This window comes from Thunnus thynnus, chromosome 20 (genome assembly GCF_963924715.1).
Source record: "Thunnus thynnus chromosome 20, fThuThy2.1, whole genome shotgun sequence".
Classification (NCBI taxonomy): domain Eukaryota; kingdom Metazoa; phylum Chordata; class Actinopteri; order Scombriformes; family Scombridae; genus Thunnus; species Thunnus thynnus.
Genome location: NC_089536.1, coordinates 14360983 through 14382775, shown reverse-complemented (window position 1 = coordinate 14382775; position 21793 = coordinate 14360983). Strand labels below are relative to the sequence as shown.

The 21793-nt window shown below is 40.0% G+C and overlaps 2 protein-coding genes across 7 annotated transcripts in view; one reads left to right on the top strand and one right to left on the bottom strand.

Annotated features, from left to right (window-relative positions):
* pcdh15b (protocadherin-related 15b) overlaps positions 1-2989 on the top strand; it is a 201985-nt gene extending 198996 nt beyond the window's left edge. Inside the window, exon 38 of the mRNA XM_067576200.1 lies at positions 1511-2989. Within this exon, the coding sequence (XP_067432301.1) occupies positions 1511-2281 (771 nt within the window). The 3' untranslated portion in view covers positions 2282-2989. The remainder of the gene's footprint in view (positions 1-1510) is intronic.
* Positions 2990-4736: 1747 nt separating this feature from the next.
* The window catches only part of plce1 (phospholipase C, epsilon 1), an 86811-nt gene continuing 69754 nt past the window's right edge, over positions 4737-21793 (bottom strand). For 3 of the 6 annotated variants that reach the window (XM_067577112.1, XM_067577116.1, XM_067577117.1), the window contains 16 exons: positions 21422-21580; positions 20853-20988; positions 20521-20562; positions 17859-17977; positions 17227-17344; positions 15471-15608; positions 14177-14467; positions 13647-13810; positions 12377-12638; positions 12135-12253; positions 11674-11802; positions 11357-11554; positions 10684-10875; positions 10353-10565; positions 9503-9623; positions 4737-8480 (listed from right to left, as the gene is read on the bottom strand). In XM_067577112.1, the coding sequence (XP_067433213.1) occupies positions 8281-8480; positions 9503-9623; positions 10353-10565; positions 10684-10875; positions 11357-11554; positions 11674-11802; positions 12135-12253; positions 12377-12638; positions 13647-13810; positions 14177-14467; positions 15471-15608; positions 17227-17344; positions 17859-17977; positions 20521-20562; positions 20853-20988; positions 21422-21580 (2601 nt within the window). In that variant the 3' untranslated portion in view covers positions 4737-8280. Of the gene's footprint in view, positions 8481-9405; positions 9624-10352; positions 10566-10683; positions 10876-11356; positions 11555-11673; positions 11803-12134; positions 12254-12376; positions 12639-13646; positions 13811-14176; positions 14468-15470; positions 15609-17226; positions 17345-17858; positions 17978-20520; positions 20563-20852; positions 20989-21421; positions 21581-21793 lie in introns of all 6 variants that reach the window. The other 3 variants (XM_067577115.1, XM_067577114.1, XM_067577118.1) reach the window with 3 other exon arrangements.

Genomic DNA, 21793 nt, shown 5'->3' with positions numbered 1-21793 from the left:
TGACCTATTCTTGTTGCACGTTAAGGTTCGCTCAAGCTTTTTTTTTTTTCTTTTTTTTTTATTAGTCATTTCTTTTTCAGTGTCTATCACTCTCTGTGTATCAGTCAGCTCTTCCAGTACCTGTTATCTGTGGGGGGGCAGAAAAGTTGTTTTCTTTGTAATAGCAAACATTTTCTCTCTTTCACACTATCAAGGTTAAATGGAAAAACTGTGAGGGCTATGGTGTGTGGTAGCAGGTCAGAATTATTTTCACAACCTTTTTCTTCTTCCAAAGTGTGTGTGTGTGTGCTCAGCAGTATTGGCTCCGACCTGACAAAGAGGAGGTTCTACTGTTGCATAGTGTTTTATGTTATAAAGAGTTACATCCACTATGGATTATTATACAGCATATAATAAATATTGCTTTAAAGCATCAATATAAGGTGTTATTTGGAAGAAAGGAAAACTCTGGTGCACTGACCTGTCTTTGCTATGTAGTGTGTTTGCAGTGTGAGTGAAAGTGCAACAAAAAAAAAAGAGATAAAAAGTAAGTGTACTTGAGAACTTAACACCTTGACAAGCTCTACATGGTCACAAATTACATCTGAGTTTTCAGATGTAAGTCAACCCCAGCTGAAAATGTTGTTTCTGCTGACCTCTGGTGGTTAAAGTTCTCACCTTGCTGCAATAAAAATGTACTCAGGGTGTGGTCAATACACCCTGACATCACTGTTCGGTACAGGTCCCACAGACACCAAACTTTAAAGGAAAGGTCCACATATTTTTAGGTCTGTCTTAAAGGAAAACTCATGTGCCCATATGAACATTAAAAGAGTTATTAGTTACTGTACTCATCCATAGTCCTCCTCCTGCGCAAAACAGTCAAGTCAAGTGGGTATTTTCGGAAGTATTTTCAGAATTGCTGAAGCCTCATATTAGCTTCAGCTAAACTTTTAGAATATATATTGTGAGTAAAGTATTGATATAGATTTGAAGAAAAAGGTGAACAGGTTCACATTTGCAGAATGTTCTGAAGAAAAAACAATGTTATTATTCTTAAGTCACTCCCTGTCACACAGAGATGTAGAAGAAATGCTTTTGAACTCAATTTATTTCAGTGGGAAGACGTGACAGAAGAGCACTGCAACATGGCTGCAAATTTTTTGTCAAAATTGGAGGTGAAAAACATTTCAAAGTTGTTCAATTTGTGAAGAGGTGAAGCATTGATCATGAGTCAAAATTCAACAGACAACCAGGAAAACCAATCAAAGTTTTTGCCTAACATCTTCAGAGAGCCTTGTGTTTTTCTGTCTGTACAAGGCTTTATAAGAACAAGAGTGATTCATGTCTGAGTGGTCAGGAGTTTGCTCCATTGCACTTGTAACCACACCACAGTAACAGTGATGTTGCAATGCACTGACACAACCTCGAGTACACTACTACATCACTGCAGCAAAGTGCGAAGTTACCCACTTTTCAGTAGGTTTTACTGTCAGTATTTTATTGACATGTTATTTGTGTGTTTTTCCAGCACGGCAGTAAAAAACGTCGGATCAAGCTGGTGGTGGACCGAGAGTACGAGACCAGCTCCACCGGCGAGGACAGCATGCCAGAAACCCAACGCAGCCGCTTACCCTCCACCCTCAACAGCCACGCCAATGTTAACGGTAGCATCTACGTGGCTCAGAATGGCTCCATCATCCGCACTCGACGTTCAATGACTGCCACAGGTCCCACGCACACTCTCACCACCACAAACAACAACCTCAAACTCAACTCCCCCGTCTTCAGCACGCGGCTGGCCAAGCACTTTAAAAAACTCGACAAAATGGCTGCCACGCTGGAGGAAAGAATGCCCCTCAACAACCCCAGAACAGCAGACGGTGGGTGCAACACCCTGCGCACCTTCCAGAGCTCGGGGACGGCCACCTCTGCAACGGTCACTTCCTCCTTCTCTAACACTGACAACAATAAAACGCTGAATGTTTTTAACACTCGACAATCCAGTGTCTCTTTAGGGTCGACGAGCACCAGCAACACGGGCCCTGAAAGCGCAGCGTCTAAATCAAACCTGCTCAAAGCAGCGCAGGGCGGCACAGAGCAGCCTCAGAGCACAGCAGAGAGAGATGAACTGAAAGAAGGCGAGAGAGAGTCCAAGGTAGATGGCAGTAATGACGACATTGACGACGGACTCGTTATGAGGGAGCCGTTGGAGTGCCCAAGCGACAGAACGCAGTCGGATGAGGAGGAGTTATGGATGGGCCCGTGGAACAGCCTTCACATACCCATGACCAAACTCTGACTGATCCTGACTCCACTTTGCTCGCTCCTTAATGCCAAGATCATTAAAGCGTTCAGACATCATTTCTGTTCATTAGTTGTGGAACTAATGGGGATGCTCCAATCCAATTAAAATAAATCTAATTAACAGATTGGTACTCAGCTAAATGGTGAATTAGCATATTCCGGTATTCAAAGAGAATTTCATTAAGATGTAAGATTTCTCACGTCGACTAAGAAAATGGCACTTATTTTTGTTTAAATTCTGTAAAAACGGATTCAAAGAAAACAAAAATAAAAAGTAACTTCACATCTAATTGGTTATTTACCATTTAAATCATTAATGCGTCAGTGTTTCACAACTGCTCAATATTCCAACCAGAGCATCCCTTAAGCCCAACTGATCTCAGAGCTCCAACACCTTCAGAAGACTGTGCCCAGAGTGAGAGAACTTGTTATATTTCTACTTTGCTAAGAAATAATGAAGCAAACTTGAGGAGAGTCTATGAACTTTTTATAGCCCTTTAAGCGACTGGTGTGTCTGTATGGAACTGCACTCGTTTCATTCAGTATTATAGCTCCTGGTGCGACTCATTACGAATTTGCCTGACACTCTTGCATTGACACATGAAGTCTTGTATTGTTCAAACTTGCCTTTTTATCCTTGTCAAGTTGCTTGGCAAACTTTATCCAAATAAAAGATTTCATCCATTGAACCGTGGACCTTAAATTTTGCACTGTGTTAATGTTTCCTCTCTAGAACTAGGAAGACATGAAGCGTGGTGAGACGTGTGAGTTTCTGAAGGTAAGATGTGGTGTAAAGAACACTGACTTGTGTTTTTCTGGGGCCGATTCAGATATTTCAGATCCTGCCTCTTTATTCTTTATATAAATTTGTAACGGTTATTTTTAAAGAAATAGCTAGATGAGAAGATTGATAATCCTTGTTGTACACTAGGTGGAGCTGCCTGCCAGTTGCCTGTTAGCTTAGCTTAGCATAAAGACTGGAAACAGCTAGCCTGGCTATTTCAAAAGGCAACAAAATCTGCCCACCAAAATCTCTAAAACTCACTAATTAACAAGTTATATTGTGTTTGTTTAATGTGAACAAAACTTGTAAAAAGATGAAGTGTAAAAATGAAATTTTTTATTTGCTGGACTATTTCTTTAGCCAGGAGCAGTGACTTCCTGGAGTACAATTAATTGGTGAGTTTTCGAGGTGCTGGTAGGTGGATTTTGTTACTTTTGGACAAAGACAGGCTAGACGTTCCCCCTTTCTCCAGTCTTTACGCTATGCTAAGCTAACCGTCTGTTAGCTCCAGCTACATATGTGCTGTACAGATGTGAAGGTGTTATCAGTCATCTCTGGTTTTTCAACAACTAAATCTATCATGAAATTGTTTTCACCACCTACTTTTCTCTCTTGCACAAAACATAAAAGTTATTACTGCATCACTCATCAAAGCAGTTTTGGCTTTACTAATGAAAACTGCAGGAAGATTTTTAATGTTGGATATCCTGATCTTGAGGCTCTGATCTTATCCTAAAATTATATTTTTAGGATGAGATCAAATAAGTTTCTTAGAAAAAGTCAGGTCAATACTGAGAGCAAGATTTCCCCTCATCAATTCCTGTTGGTAAGATATACAGACTCAATGTGCATTTACTGTCACATTAAATGCACATCAGTCATGAAAGAGAAATGCAGATGAAAGTGAGGAAGCAGATTAAAGCTTTAAATCGAAAGGCTGGAGATTTTAAAAAGTTTTCCATATATTCTTTGGTTTTAAAAGATGTTTTTATTTTGTTTTTCATTGAGGTTGAGGGTCCAACAGAGACTGTTTGCAAGAGATTATTTTTAATTCCCTAATTACATCAGATCCCAGGAGATCCACTTAATGGAGCACATGGATCCTTCACCCTCATCAAAGTTCATCGACATAAAGGTGGGAGAGCTTTTTAATTGTGAACTGCATGACAATGAATTGTTTTATTAGAAGTCTGAAAGAAGTTGGACCATTAAACTGCAGAATTACCAGGTTTTAAAACTCTCATTTAATTTGATGACTGCATAATTTTACATTGAAGAACTCAACAGAGGGTGCCACCCCGGGGCTGATATTTGAAACTCAGTGCTCCTTATTACCCAGAATTAGCGAACTGTACCGGACAGTAATATTTTAAACAGTTTCTGGAAGGAAGGGCACATCTGAGCTGCTGTTATTGATTCAACTAAATGAGCTGATTATGTCACCGATTCCTGAGTCCACTGTGCTTCAGTGGTGTAGAAGGCAGTCTGAACTTGGCTCATTAATCTACAACGCAGGCACAAAAGATTTGATTAGTGGCTAAAACTGTTGAAAGGGACATTTAACTCAAAAACAAAGCTGATTTATTGTATGTACTTCATCCTAAACAACAACAAAAAAAACCTCAAATCATGCAGTTATACATAAACTCTCAGATATGCAACAGAGTTAAGTATTTGTATTTTTATTGTGATTCTGCTATATGACAAATTCACAAATTTTCATCCATTTAAAAATTCAAATAAATAGAGAACTGTTCGCTTGACAGTCACATCTTAACATGGGTAGTGAATTTTAAAGGGTATAATGCACATTTTATGGAAATGACAGAGCTAAAGACTAAACATAGCCCACAGTCAGCAAACACATATGTCATATTCAGTGGATATAATGAATACACCAAAATCTTTTTTAAAAATGTTAAATTGTCAGCTTTTTGTCCACATTCATGAAAACTCACAAAAGGCATTAAAAGACGCTGCTCTGTACTGCAGGATAACATGCCAGAAATATGAATACTATACTGAATATTTTACACATAAAGTAAAATATTTATTTACTAAATAAGTTTGAGTAAAGTTAGGGCAGTAGAGTTCATCCTCTCACATATTGAAATAAATAAAAAAAACAATTAAAACTACTTACAGGAAATAATACATAAACAGTTAAATGCCAACCAGGGCTTCACATTAAAATAAATAACATCCAAACACACATTTGTCTCAGGTTCAACATGTTAAGAAATGTTACATTCAGAAATGAGGTCTACAGGTTAGAAAGAAGGAAAAAAAGGAAAACAGCTCCGCCTGAAGGAAGATTCACTTACTGATAGATTTACAATTTCACAGAAAATGTCCCTTCCTGTCTAGAGTCAGAGTGGATTTCACGCTGTTATCTTAGTGGATATCCAGGGTGGTAGTTAGAACTAGTCACCTGTTTATGGATTGTTATATTTTTGTTTTGCATAATTACATAATTCTCTAGGTTTCATTTATAAAAACAGAAGCCTGAATAGATAAAAGGATTGCAGTGACTATCAACCTAATTACACATTTACACAGAGTTGTGTTTTCTGGGATCACAGCCTGATCCATCTTACTGTAATGTCCATTAGCTTTAAGTGTCATCCTGGCAAAAGATAATAATTGTGCATGAATGATATTAATTTTGACAAATTTTAACAATTCAAGGACAGGGATTAAAAGTAAAGTAGGTAGAACACATAAAAAAGGGTTGAAGTGACAGAATTTAACTATTGCACTAAAACTCAAACATTACTTGGCACTAGCACAGTTGGAAACGCCATAACGCCCTATTTCAGTCTGCCAATTCCAACTTATGTGTTGCAATTTTGATTAGCATTGTTGTAGCAGGAGTAGCTTCAGAACACAAACCTGATTTGATCAGGGAAAAACAAAAATATTTTCATTTTGTAGCTGTAATGTTATGTTGTCACAGGAAACTGTGTGCTCTATTAATGTGTCAGGAGGCCTTCTTATCATGTCTTGAGAGCAACTGAGTTTAACAATAACGGATCATCAATAGTGGGTTCCTCAGTGTAACTTCAATAGGGATGAGATCTACATATTACTGGAAAAAAAAAATTATAAAAATGTGGAAATAGTACACATCAAAACAAAAAAAGAGGGGAAAGTGGCCCCAAATTATATCAAGTTAAAGTACATTCTGAAAGAAATTTGAAATGACAAGTTGAAATAAAGAAAAGCCTAAAGTCTATAATGATTATCAATGACAATCAATACTACTAAATCTATACAGATACTGTATTCAAAATCAAGGTCAGAAAGTCTACGCCAATAAACTGAAATGAAATTCATTCATTCACAATTCATGCTGTTACAAATAATTTGTGGAATTTCAAGTTTGGGCTCGGAGTAAATTTCCATTAAACTTTAACAAACAGTTAAAACCCCATCCGAACAATGTTTTATGTGCTTTCCTCAAATCTAAATTCACAACTAGGCTGAAATGTAAAGTAATAAATATGATGATCATAATAAAAAAAACAATTTTTGACCATCTCGTGGCAATCAAGTCTCTCTGTCATTAAACAGACATTAACACAAAAACACTAAATATAACAAGAAAAGGGGAAAAATGTGCAAAATGCCGTTTGAAGAAGATCAGGCTGTGTTTCTCTGAAGGATCTTAGTGCTAAAATCATCACGGTTCCATTCAAAAAGAAAAAGAGGAAATACTTTAACATGTTAAGGTTTAGTCATTTATCTTCATCTGGTCCTTGTTACATTGAGAGGAAAGTTTTTGTCAGTTTAGGTAAAATGGCTTGTTGTCACTGTTAGCATTCAATCACTGAAGGCCTATTTATTAACTAAAGCTTGTAATGTGTAATATTTGGATTATTTTTCATGTATTTTTTTCTGGCTAAGTAAGATGCCAGTACACCTCATAATTATTTGTGGACAATGATGACAGAACTAAAATCCTTACTGAAACGAGCTACAGAACATCCTCACAGATACAGCTACAAAATTACCTAAATTTAATGGCAGTGTTGCAACATTTTAAGGCAACAGTAGAAGGGCAACTTTACCAACAATTGTGATATAAAGTTGTGCCACGGTTGCCCCTGTGCGACTTAAAATGCTGTTAATGTATTGTCACTTTTAGGGCAGAGACAATAGTGTCCAAGAAGTAGCCTAAAGCACTGATGCTTCCATTACAGAACATGTCTCACTTTGTTGACTCTTCCTGGGAGTGTTGCCCATCTGCACTGCCCAAAATGTGCCCTTACAGTACTGTGAAACTGGAACAGTAAGAACCAAACAAGCCAGCTTGTCAGCCTCCTTCACAATGCCCTCAGCCAAAAGAGCCCATACCTGAGAAAGAGAAGAATACTGTTTCACCCCATCAATCCTCGTACTCTCCTACATCTCTCCTTCCATTTTTGCTAGCAGATCTCCCTCCATCTGCTGTGTGCTTTCTCTGTGTGACACCAGAAAAGGGGAGTAGTTTGCATTGAATGGCTGCTTTCAATCAAATATATGCTACACTCTTGTAATATCAAACTGTAGCCTACACAAGGATGCAGGCCATCTAATCTTTTGTGCAGCCATTTTTGATTTTTCCTTGAAAAACAAAAGGCATATTAAATTCAAAATAGTTTGAGGTTCACTAAACCAATCCAGAGGTCATATTGCAGCCGTCCCACCTATCTTTTGGTGCATTTTTGGGAGATAAAAAACTGACACAGTGTGACTCAAGGATGTGGTTTAGTTGTATGTTTTCTTGGTTATGGGATAATTACTTCTCTGCTTTTGAGTCCCTCATCACATCCCAAATGGCTTCAACAAAATCAGCTGCCCCTGGTAATCTGGACTCTCTATGGAGCCAGACTACAACCAATAAACCAAAAGGAGCCGGAGCTACCTGCCCACATGACCGTCACTGCTCTAAAAGTGAGGCCGGGTCAGTAAATCCGAAAACTCCCGTCCATCATTCAACCGAGCGAAGGGCTGAACACTTGTCACCTAACCCATGAATGAGGCTCGGGCCTGTCCACCACCTTCTCAACTAACACAAGGACAGGATCACGCTCCTTCAAGACTTGGAGAGGAGCGTATCCCAGAAGTCCACAACGCGTAGGACCCTCGCTTGAAACGCCTCGCCTCTCTTGGAAAGGGGAATCCTCCGAGTTTAGAAGTAGTCGACGCAAAATCCCCCTCTCTGGATTTCATTTGTGGGTCTTCCAGTTCCTAAGGAGGTGAAGCGTCCAGGCTGGCGGGGTGAGAGAGAAGGTGGGGAGGTGGTCCGGTCGGAGGTGCCCCCAAGAGGAGGAGGAAGAGTAGGAAGAGGAGGCCTGTAGGAGCCTTCCTGCCCCCACCCTGCCCTCTGCCACCCACACCTTCAGACCTGCGGCTGCAGACAGATACCCTGTGGAAGAGATAGGATTTATTTTCATTTTTTTCTATTTTAGATATCTTTTAATTTAAATTTCTAATGTAAACTGAATATAAAGTAAACCAGAGGTACTAGATTGATGCAGCAAAGACACAACACACCACTTCATAACTAACAACCATGAACTGTTTCCACACTGCAAAGTTAGACTGTTGTATAATGTGTGTTATACAACAGCTGAAATGTTGATGGAAATATAATGTTAGGATATACGGGGGTGGACAGACTAATATAAACAACTCAAACTCTGGTGTACGCTGCTACAAACACGGGTCATACTGGGGTTGCATTCTAGCTGTTTTTAGCATTTGTTGTCTTGAATTTCCCCAGATTCACTTGTCGTTTTGTGACGGATGAGTTTGCCTCTTTGGAGCTCTGTTATATGTCTCCTGTTGCTTGAAATTGAAAGTCACATATCAAAGTACTGAAGTACTGAATGCCTGACCTATTTTATGCCGTAGCTGACAAATGCTACCAACAGCCATTCAGCCTAAAATTACCCTTCTTTGTAGCGTAGTCTATAATTGTGATTAATTTACTTCAAAGTTCTTTTCCATGAGGTGCTAAAAGGAGGGTATTTTCCTACTTTTATGAAAAATAAGTATAACTGCCGACCTTGTTACATGCTGCTACTCTGGCCAGCACTATTTCTCACCTCCTGCCCATGACTCAGAGCTTGATTTTTAGGTAATTTAATTCTACACAATTCTAGTTTTTTCCATTGTACTTTCATGGTAAATAACATCACAATCTGAATCAATTCTATTCATAACCTCCTCGCCCAATTAGTATTGAGAAAAGCAACACGCAATGTACTATTTTATGTCTTTCAATTGTTACGTTTAACAGAGTGCTCCTTTTCTAACGGTGATGTTAGAGACAACATACGGTACGGTACCTCTGTTGCCTTTCCATGCACAGACAGCAGGCAGAGTGTGAGCCTCACTCCTGGAGCTCTGTCAGAGCCACACAGCATGCAGCTCTATCATCCTTACTCTGGGCAGGACCATCCATGCCACCGCCACCGCCGCCAGCTGTCATGCTGCGGCTGCGGCTGGTCAGCTTCTTGAGCTCGCTGGCGAATGAAATTACTTTCTTTTTGTCCTCCCGCACCACCTGGAAGCAGAGATTCTTGTTATAGAAATGCATGAGAACCATGTAAGTTTTGAGTATTTTTTATCTCTTTACTTTAGTGAGAAAGATAGCAGGATAAACAACTATACATTTAACACTTTCTTTCTAAATTTGTATTGTCGATTTCTTTTTTTGTACACAAGAAGTAATCTGCTTCAATGTTTTTTTTTTTTCTGTTTTGTCATGGTATATTTGTCCTTTTCCCCAACCACTCTGATATATAAACAAAAACATAAACAGAACTTCAGAATGATTTAACCTTTATTCAACGAGGCAGGTCATTTTACAGAGCATTCTTATTTGCAAACATGTCATCACAAAAGGCCTCGGGTGTAAAAGGATGATGAATAAATAAAATAAATAATGACAGACATACAACATATAAAAACATTAGTACCAGACAAGTTAATTACAAAAACATACACAGGGCAGCAAAGCACACATAACATGTTACAAACAAGGACAGCAACGACAAGTTAAAAGCACATACAAGCCATCATGTACATGTTAAAATACAATAACATGCACATAAGATAATTATTGAGATGTGAAGGAACAGCATGTTAGAGAAACTTTCCATGGCACCATTCTTGCAAGCACATACAAAGGTCACAAGTGTTAGAACACGTACACGTATGTCAACACTGTCTTACACAATGAAAATAAGTCTCTACCTTTGAAAATCAGTTACCGTGTTAGGCGCTACTGTACCTGCTCTTTGAATTTAAGAATGAACTTTCCCGCGCCCCGCCAGCGGCTCTGAGCTTGAAAGACACACTCGTGATCCATCAGCACCCGCTGAAGGGGTTTAGCTGTGGAGGACTTCTTAGAGCCAGCGTCCTTGGTCACTTCCTCCATCAGGACGTAGTCACATGGGTTGGGATTAGCTAGGATGGTGTAGGAATACTTGGCCTTTGTCAGAGTCTAGCCAGGACAGAGAGAGAGAGAGAGTGAGAGAAAAGTTTGGCAACTAGTTTCGAATCCTCAAACCGACTTCAATCATTTTATCTGGTAAAGACCGAGCTTCCTTGAATCTCCTCACCTGCTGTATGATGTCCTGTGCGGTGCTGTAGCGCGGGGCCTTGATCACAGTGTGAGGCTGTTCTGGTGAAACTTCATGGACCTGGACGAAGAACATATCTTCCTCTCCTACTCCCCCTCCTCCACCGCCTTCTCTTCCTCCCACAGTCACCTCCTCCTCCCCCTCCTGCACTGTGTTCTTCTCATTTAAGTTCTGCGAAAATAAAACCACACAGTAACGTTAAAAATATGTTGAAGCGGCACCAAAGCTAGAAAAATAAGCTCATGGCAGGAGTTGAAAAACAGTGTGTGGTTGAGTTATTTTATGGTTTTCTACAAAGTCAAGAAAATATTTAAAATCTGTGGTGCATGCAACTAGTCTTTCCACACTGCTCACCAACTTGAGACCATTTCTACCTTTAAGTAAGAGTGTTTATAGCACAACTACAACAGCAGAATGTCTTTTGTGTAAGACAACCACAGGGTGGAGCCATAGTTCACATAATATGCCACATAAGTTTGTATGAAGTGTTTTTTGTAGCAGTAATGAGTTTCATGATTGATTTAGCCTACTTACAGTTATGTTATGTTTAACAAACAATATTGATGCTACTATAAACTGTCCTAAATAAGATAAGAGCTCAGTATAAATTTAGATGAATCTACCAAATGTGTCAGAAGAGCTCTGTACGTACCTCCTCTCTTGTTTTGAGGCAGATCCTTCCCACATATCCCTCCTCAGTGTTCCAGCTGCTGACCAGTCTGACCACCTCCTCCTCAGGCGCTAGGGGGCGATGCTGAGCACAGCGCTTCACCTCGCTGCGCTCCTTCAACAGAGGGACCTTCTCCTCGCACAGGAAGTACTCCGACGGGTTTCCTTCAGATGGTACAATCTGCGGAGGGAAAAAAGTACATATGACAGAATTAAATCTTGTGTGTGTGAGACTGTCCTCTGCTTGGGTTGCTATCACATGATTCAAGCATTGTAAATCTTTATTTTTAAACTACTAACCATGTCCAGCAGTTGTTTGGTGGTGGTCTGTGCCGTAATGCAGAACACCGTGAAGGGCTCAGGACCAGGAGCTCCATGCACTGTTACCCTGTGCTGCTGGGATGTATGTTTCTCCTCTGAACTGAACAGCTATGTGGACAGAAGAAGGGATACAAGGCAGTAGGTTATTATAAAACATCATTATTATATCATCATGTCTGCTTTATTAAACAGTCTATCTTGCTTTTTCCCTAGAAAGTGTGAGCGAAAGTTCCAAAGTAATGATATTGCTCATGGTGCAACCAGGATGCAAATTACTTCTATCTTTAGATTATGATTACTTTGAATATTCTTGAATTTTATCTACTGTATTTACAATATCATAAAAGCCAGTGCGATTAAGGTTTACAGGTTCTCAGTGTATGGTGGAGACAAAGTATCAAATGTGCCTCCAACGCCTGCAATCCTGAACTAAGTCTTACCAGGGAAGATTGAGTAGCGCCCCCTGTTGGACCTTCCTCTGTTCTACGGCTGAAGATAAATAAACTGGACACTTCAAGTGACTCATTATGCTGCGTCCTCAACTGGACATGTCTGTAACCTGAAACACACACACAACAAATCTTAAGTATTTTGACCGCACATAATCCAATACTACTACTAATCCAAAACTAGGGTTTGTGCTTTCAAGTTTGAGTAAATCTGCTGTATCTGAGGCTCTTACCTGATTTGAGGGCCTTCAGAGGCAGAGTTCTCTGAGCAGTAGTCTGGGAACTGTTGTTTTCCACCACGGCGACGCGCAGGAAGCACATCTCTTCAAAGTGCACGGTGAACTGAAAGTGCTCACTCCACATGGGGTTGAGAGTGTTGCGGTGGATGGGCTTGGTGCGGAAGTGACAGCTGTCGATGGGCATGCCCAGAACGTCCACCTCAATGCAGGGGCTGCCTGCGCTGTTGCCGGGACAAACGTTCTGACCAGACACAATCTGAGAAAAAGGAAAAGAGGTGCGATATGATTAATGAGCAACGATAATCATGTTGTTTTTTTTTTTGTTTTTATTCCATGGTCTCTTAATCAAACTTATTTTCAGTCCATTTGATAAAAACCTAAGCAGGTCGGAGAGGCCAAACAACAGTCAGTGAAGTCACTCTGACTTGCCAACAGAGACTCTATTTCACCTTCTGTCAGTCTCCTTCTGTCTGTTTCTCTCTCACACAGACACACAGCGTTTTATGAGTATTAGATCATGCCTCTGTTTATACTGCTCGCTTTACCAGATGAGTGTTCATGATGTCTCTGAGTGTATGTATGCAGAAAATCTATACCTAAACAGTTCAAATCATTCAATTCATGCTGTTATTTACTCAGATTATTACATACCTTCATGACAGACCTACAAACAGCAATAAGAACTTTATGTCAACAAAATGTAGACTGGCACTAAGTGATGTGTCGTTTGATCTTCATAACCATCAATTTGGTACAGAAACATTCAGGCTTTTAACCTGACTAGAGTTCCACAAGTAATGTGCAATGAGTGACAGAAAGTGATGAAAAGGACTGACAGAAAAATAAATGCAGTCACTGGAGACAAGGGGGGATTTTCAGACTAAGTATGGACATATTGCAATGCATAGCTGGTTCTCATTCACTGGTATATGGAGAATTAACTGGGTGGCCTTCATGACTGTCAAATAATGAAAGCACATACAGATCATTTTACAATAAAACTGTCCAAACACACCTTAATGGACCTAATATGAGTACTTAAGAGGCGTGTATGTGCTTGAGTGTTCAGTCATAACAGTCATTAGGTATTGTAGGTATGTAGGTGATGGATAGCAAACAGGCCAAAGAGGTAAGTAATAAAATACGTAAATAGTCAGAAATCTAAAGAAGTGGATCACACAGAGTGAGAATGAGAGTGCAGAAAGAAAACTATTGTGGATTCTGACTGAACATTCACTCTGTTCTATTAGTCATCTTAACTCACAGTGATGGAATAGACAGCGGGGCTCATTTTCTCCACATCCCTCTCCATTGGACAGAACTGTCGATAGAGCGGACAGCTACGGTCCCACAGCACCACCGGCTTCAGCACATAACCACAGCCGCCGTTGGCCTCGAACAATGCTGTGTTCAACTGCATGGGTAGATCTAGGAAAGAAGGAAGATATTGATACAAGATAATATTAACGTGAGTCAATTTTATACCACTATAACCAAAGACAGACCAAAGGTTGTGTATTGTTGCTGCAGTGATTCTCCCTGTTTGGTCCATTTGAATTGTTTTGGGTTGTTTACTCTGATGCAGATCAACCAATCTGGAGGAGCACTCAGTAAAAAAAAACTTGCATGTCTGTGTGCATGTAAGTGTCTTCTTGCGCACAACTGGGTGATCATGTTTAGTAAACTTAGATTCCAAATGGGGAAACTAAACTAAACTAAAGAAGAGAAGAAAAAGAAGAGAGTGTGCTCCCTTGCATTCAAAGAGAAAAAACCACTTCTCCACTTCGTCCTCACCATCAGTCTGATAGTTGAGGGCCACCAGCTGAATTCCATGAAGCCAGAAAAGCAGAGGATTCGGGTTTGTTGAGTCTATCCTGGTGGCTGCCGGGTATGTCCTGAGCAGCTGGCACACCGTGTGCTGGATCAGCTTCTGAGAGTAGCGTCGGCAAAGGCGCTTGGCGGCATTCTCGTTGACGGAGGAGATGTGGTAGCACTTGGGCGTGCGGATGATGGCGCTGAGTGAGGTGGGGGGATTGAGGACAGGAGACGTCTGCTGCTCCTCCCAGCTTAGCCGCTCGGTGCCACCTAGAGTGAAGACAGAGGAACATTTTAAAGGCCCTGAAATTCCTTAACCTCAAACTCCCCACAGATGCCGGCATCCTCGGCTGACATTACCATCTTTCAAAGGCTGTAGCAGGCTCAGTTTTAAAGTTTCTGGTATCATATGAAACTAGACGACCTAAGGCATCCATTGGTACCAACCATGTCATGCTAGCTTGTCGGGCTAACTTGACCTCACTGTATAAAATGACCTATTGTGACCTCTAGGATAATCACAGCCTCATCAAACTTTACAACCACAAACTACAGATCAAATCACAGCATGATTTTTTCTATGGTGTTCCTCAAGGTCTTGGTATGTTAATGCGGTATTTTGGAGGGATTTTTGACCATTTTTATCAATTCTCTAGTGGTCAAAATGGTTAAATTTGGCTATCAACCCAAATGCTATCAACCCAAAAATTGCTGCAACAATTTATTTAAGTATGGGAATGGCCATCATGTACTTCCATCATAATGTTCTAAGCCCTTATGCACTTAAAACTTTCAACATTTGAATAGGCGCCTAACCAAAACCCAATGTTCATTACAGATTCATGACTAGAAAAAATTGTCACACACTGCTGAGCTGCATCTCAGATTAATCTTCGGGTTCCCAGCTTTCAGATGATGTACATCACTTCTATGTTGCATATACTGCTGACCTGCTATCTCCCCCTAAAGATCCCCTGTCCCCCCCTAAAAAAGACAAAAATGTATCTATGGTAGGAGAGGGGGAGTGGAAGAGGTTAAAAACAACATGCTTTCCTGGCAGCAACAGGAAGAACTAAGTCTATATTCATACTGAATGTATACTTTGTTTAACCTGTTTTTTTAAGTATTTTAGCTTCTTGTCCGATCAAATTCTCCACATCAATCTGCACTTTTTAGTCTACTTCGATGCTTTTTTCATCGTTAAATTTTTATTCCTTCCTTTTTTACATGCTGACACTCATACTAACCATAACCACCCCTTGGCCCTGCGTACCTTTCCCAGGGGTGCGGCTCTGGGTCGTGACCTCCCCCGTTGCACTGCAGCGAGCAGGAGCTGTGCCAAATATGGACTTCCTGCTTTTTCCCCGGTCCTTCCCTCTGCCAGAGCCTGTCGGAGACAGTGTGGACAGGCCTGGGTTCCCACACACAAGAGGCAATCAGAGGAGAGTGGTCAATACGCAACACAGACATACTGGAGACACCACAATGATGACATTACTATCTCTCCTTCCCAATTCCCAATTTGCCACTCAAAAATCAGAAACCATTTTAAACGCTGTCACTTTTTTTTTATAAAGAGGATGTTGTTCTGCTCACTCTCAGGCGTCACTCCAAAAACATTTGTTTCAGTGAGAAAAATGTTGTTGGCAGTCTTGGTGGATGCAGTTTTGAATAATATTAATGGACTTAAGTGCTGTATTATTTGTACAGCTTGCAAAAAATAACGTTTTTTGCTATTCAAACAAATTCTCCTTTGGCTCTTATTTTTTCAGCGATAGAGGCAACGAATCGTCTTGGCAACTTTTGTTCGTTTGTTTGTTTTTATATGGTAATTAAACTACTGCCTCAAAATCAATGATTTATTAATGTAAAGGTGCTGCATGTAGCACATTTAAATACTGCTAATCTTGAGCTATTTGGTGTCAAGTCTGTCACCTTTTATAACAAATATTTGAGATTTAAAAAAAATCATGTCATGCAGTTTATGAATATTGAGTATTGTTAAGATACAATAACATCATTTAAGTGTTTGTACACAAATTTCTAGAAGTATCATGTCTTTGTGAAATCACTTCAGACAAGACAGAGAGAGGGACTAGTCTGCTGTCTGTCTGACTCGGACCATTTGCCCTTTTTTTTCTCTTTCTCAGATCTCAGGTCCCTGGAAACAGTAAACAAATAAAATACCAGTGGAAACACAAGCCGGTTTATAAGGCCAAATGTCATGTAAAAGAAAAGAGGAGACAAGCAGAGAAGAGGACACTTGAGAGAGGAAAAAGGAGATAAGAGGATGATGTTTAAGGGACAAAAAGAAATATTTTAGATAAATGGTAGAATGGAATGAATATGGATGGGAAAACGTTTATGACTTCATGAACCGCTTAAAACTACAACTAAATCTAACCCTGATTCTGAAGAGCTACGTTTTTTTTTTTCTTTTCATTTCAACCGTTTTAATTTTTTGACTGACAGACAAAACTGACAGAAAGATGAGACATCTGAACATGGGACATTGCAATTACACACAAAAGCTTCATCAATGCAGTCACCAGGACGCTCCCAAAAAATCTTCCTGCTGCACAGTTGTGCTGTTTTGGGACTGACAGCACAATAAAGTAACCGTATCTTTCCCATGGGGAAAAAGGGATTCATCATCTTAGTGGGTGTCCTCTGTGGGAGAGGAATGAAGTGTAACACAGGGATATTAAATATCTTGCAATGAAAAATATTCAGAAACATGGGGAGCGGTTTGACCTCTTAAATATAACACGAGTGGATTACAGTGGGACAAAACATAAGGAGATAATGAAAATGAAATCATGTCAAGAGAAAAAGAGGAGAGAGTGGAAAACGATTTTGATGGAGAATAAATCACTTCTCACTGGGAAAATAACCCTACAGGCGAGGATGTCAGTGTGCAGGAGAGAAGGAATAAAGGAGAAACTACTCAGAAATATCTTAAAATGAGGAGTGAAATAAGAGGAAGAGCTGTGTTTGACAAAGAGACAGAATGATTAAATATTCCTTACCAGGGAATTTCACAGCCTGGCAGTAGATGACAAGGTCGGACAGCTCCTGGGCGATCTGTCGACTCTCCTTCTTGTTCTGAGGAAGGTAAAACTCCTCGCCCAGCTCCATGTCAAACACCTACAGGTGCAAGCAGACACAGGACAGGGAGAATGCTGTTAACATTTTACTTGAAGAGACAGTGATGTACTACTGGAAACAGAGGCTGAGCTTGAACAGAAGCAGGGACAAAAATACTTGCATGGGTAAAAACTCACCATTTTGCTTCGATCCAAATTATATACTTTAACATCGTCAGCAAATGTAATAAAGCATGTTTATTCTTTTTTTTGTCTATTCCTGTTTACTTGGACATATTTGTATGTTTTTGATGCTATCTAACCAAAAAAAAAAAACAGTTGAGTAAAAAAAAAAAAAAACCCAAAAAAGGCTAATAAGCGTTGGCTTGACCTCAAACAGCTAAAATACCCATAAGCACCTATTAGCTACAGAGGGGGATTCCCACTGATCTTTCCAGAGGCTTTTTTTATACTTTCCATCAAGGCTTTTCTTGGGAATTTTGTAAACTATGATTCACTGTAAACACAAAATATATATTTGTTGCTGCACTTATGCCAGTTTAATATTCCCCTACCTTTCCTTTGCTTTGCGTAGTGCTGTCAACCTTCTTCATCCGCTTGGGTATTTCATCAACAGGTTGCTCTTCTTTGTCCACTGAGCTCTTCCCTTCCGGCTTGTCATCCAGGATGTTATCTATGTACAGAAGACAATACAATGAATATTATTAAAGCAGCTAATACCTGGGTTTCACACCAACCGAAGCCTTTGTTCGCTGTAAATTGTTATGGTTGTACTTAGCAGCACCCTGGTGGAAATACGTGTATGAGCAAATGTAGTAGAATGGGTTTTGACAGAGAAAACCTAACTAACCTAAAATTGGGTTATGGTAACTTACTAAACAGGCTGATGACATGTGATGAATACAGTAAAACCACAACCATGTTTAGAGTGTTTCTTGGTGTTTATTTTTTTATTTAATTAGTCTTCTAGAGGACTTTCATTTTGTAATTGTAGATTGTCTGTATCCCATCCATCTCAAATAGGAGGAAATGTTGAAGCAAGTGGGAACAATCACAGCATACAGTAATTATGAAACTATCAGCCGTTATCTATAATTAGTGGAATCCACATCCCTGACTACTTGCAGAACTCATGTTCCCGAGCAAAAGGTCACGATGACCTCTCCTCACTGACACTCAAAGCAATATCTATCAACTGTAAACAGGAGCTACAGTAGGGGGTTCTTGCCTTTGCTCTCATTCCTCCTACACATTCACCGTAGCCAAAACCAGAAAAAAAAGAAACATATCAGTTTGAAAACGCTTTTCATCTCAGAAAACTTGTTTAATTCCTGACTTTTGGAATCTTTTCCTTTGAATAGAGTTGACCCTGACTGTCATCTTGTAGACAGTAGCCAGAGAAATGAGTTAGACCAGACTGTAACAAGAAGGGAGTTATTGTTAAGCTGTGGACGGTGGCAACTTGGCTCCTTAGTACTCAAGTGTTTGTATTCACTGGGCCAGCTGATGTTGAGTACTAAGCATGTAAGGTAAAATGGAAACAGTCAAGGGTGGAAGGAGGTTTATTAAGTAAGGATGTAGCTGACTGGTAGGTTAATATTTCACGGCAAATGGGTTTGCAAAAGTGGTAAAGTAGCCAAACTGAATCACACTATGAGGTTTAGATAAGAGAAATATTTTTTGAAAGGTTCATGACTGGCAAGTTTTTCCGACAGGGACAAGCAGAGGGCAGGGATTAGGAGAAAGTAGTGCTGGGAGTGGGACCGGGACAGGGTAGTTTCCCCTGGTCTGTTGTTTGGTGTGGGGGCAGCGTAGGGCCTGAGAAACCAGATGGCTTTGTTTTGTTTCCCTGATGAGCCTGCCCAGCCACTGGCGAGGTCACTGACAAATACAGTACAGGGGGGGGACGAAGAAGAAGGGAGGTGATATGTTTGTGGGAGAAAAAGGAAGCATTCAGACAACGTACAGTTAAAACACTGACTGAGATGAATAGAACGTAGTTTTTTTTCATTCATAATTACGTATTTCTAAAGGACAATCAATACAGAGCTAGACAGTGCAGTCCGACCCTGCCCTGACTCTGCACCGCATTTTACATATCAGGGCAATTCCTCTGGTACTGTAAGCGGATCAACAGTGTTCTTGCATCGTAAATTAGGATGCGACAAGCAGGCCAAACACAAGCAAGACACACACAAAAACAACACAAGCTTACACCACAAGTACTACAAAAACTATATCCACGTTACTCTAAACAAAGTGTTCACAGTGAGTGAATTTAATTAGAAGATAAGTAATTTTGGATGATGGATGCTCAGACTGCATTTTAATAATGTCACTTCCATTGGCACACGGCACATTAGAAATTATGGTAGCAAGCTGGCAGTTAAGGGCGCTAGTCATATTATAGCAATTATATAACAGTGATAAAATAAGTGTACATCATAACAAACACTCCTGATGTTGCCAACCATTTACTGTATGATCCAGTAGTGCTAAACATATGTTTGGATAGTATCTTATTCAGATTCTAAGTCTATTATGAATTAGAATGATTACAAAGTAGAGGTAAACTTGTATTAACTTCTAAACTGTTGTCAAAATTCTGAAAAAGACAGCGGCGTCCTTTCCAAATGATTTTTTTATTTTATTAGCCATGCTGTTCAGTGGGGGAGGATGGCTTGCCAAACAAGCCCTCAGTGCCCATGAATTAGTCCTCAGTCTCGTCAAAAAACAAATCACCCTGTATCATTTTACTATAAAACAGATTTAATTACATTTTTATTGTGTTCTGTAATGGTTGAAATTTGAAGTGCTGGTTACCATGCGGGGTAGCTACAGTGTAGCAGAACATGAACTGACTTTGTCCATACAAAAAGCAGAAAGCTGGCAGCTTCATGTGGGCACAGACAAGAATCAGTCTACAGCAATGATGCAGATCGCTTCCGCAATTCTACACACCAGTGTTTCCTTTAATTATTCTGCAGTGGTAGACAACCACAGCAAGTAAATTTCTATCTATAGACCATTATTTCCCCAAAAAACTAAAAACCGCAGGGTCAATATCTAAATGCAGCACTTTAAGTGCTAATATAAAGATACTAATGAGGATACTACAAAGTGTTAGATGTTGTAATACACTCCAGCTACCACTGCATAACAAATTTAGAGTGAAACACTCATGCATAGAGAGGCGCAACAGAGCTGTGAATTTACCTTCCAGGCCATACGAGGCAGTAGAGGCTGTGAGGACATCAGCTAAGTGGAAAACAGGCAAAATAAAATAGGAAAGGAAGGGAGTGAGAATAGAGTGTCAACTTAAAGAGAGTCTTCAAGTGTTAAAAAGGAGATAGACAAGATAAAGGTGTGAATAGAAACCGATTCAAAGGTTACAACAGGAGAATCTACATGTAATCTATGTGATGTTTTAACTCGGGTAAACGGGTAAAGGTAAACTTGTAGGTCCTTAGTTTTTTGATTTTGTTTGTTTTGTGCTTTCAAAGTGTTTTCCTTCCCCCAATCACAAACTCCATTAAAAATCTCTTTACCATCTGATAAAGACTCATAGTCGTAGTCGTATTCGTCTTCTTCCTCTTCCTCTTCCTCATTGGCATGGTTTCCAGACAGAGTAACCCCTGGCGACCCGTTGCTAGCCTGGGCCTGCAGGTGGGCCAGCTGGTGAGCCTGTGAGAGATTAAAAATACTGTCAAAGACAGAAAGCTTGAGAGGTACAGAGAGACAGAGCATATGTTAGAAAGAGAGAGTAAGTGCAGATGTAGAGGTGGACTAATATTTACAAAGATATATCTGTAACTGAAGGTTGTATTATCTGTATCCATTTCCGGAAATAGGCAACCTCTTATCTGCAGAGAATCTACAGTGTATAGACTGAGGTACATTATGTTATGTTTGCTATGTAAACTGAGAGGGAATGGTGTGATATATTTGAGCATTTATTATTTATGTGTGACAGCACTCTAACGATCAAAAGTGTTAAATATTCAATGCACTAATGCTACCTGGAATGCCCTTTACAAGAAATGCTTATAGTAAAATTTATATTTAATATAAGCATTTCTATGTTTGTGTGGACAGTATGTCTGTCTCTTTTCTCAACCTTCTGTTTGAGGATGTCCACTGGTGCCTGATGAGCCTTGAGCTTCTTGTTCTTGAGTAGGATCCTCCCTCGCAGCTGCAGCGGCGACGGCAGGTGAGGGTCATCACTGAAGTCGCTTTCAAAGAGGAAGCGCGTCACGAGACGTTCCCCAATCACCGTCTAGTGAATAAATATTTGAACATGATAGATAGACATCCATAAATGATGTCCACTAATGTGAGACATATACCAGTGTGTAATGTCAACTAGGAAGAGGAGAGGAAAACCTCAAATGTTGTAGAGGAATCCTCAACTAGAGAAAATGAAAGTGCTTTTATCAACACAAACAACACTGCAAATAAACAAACTCACAGTGATGTAAGCTAGCCAGAG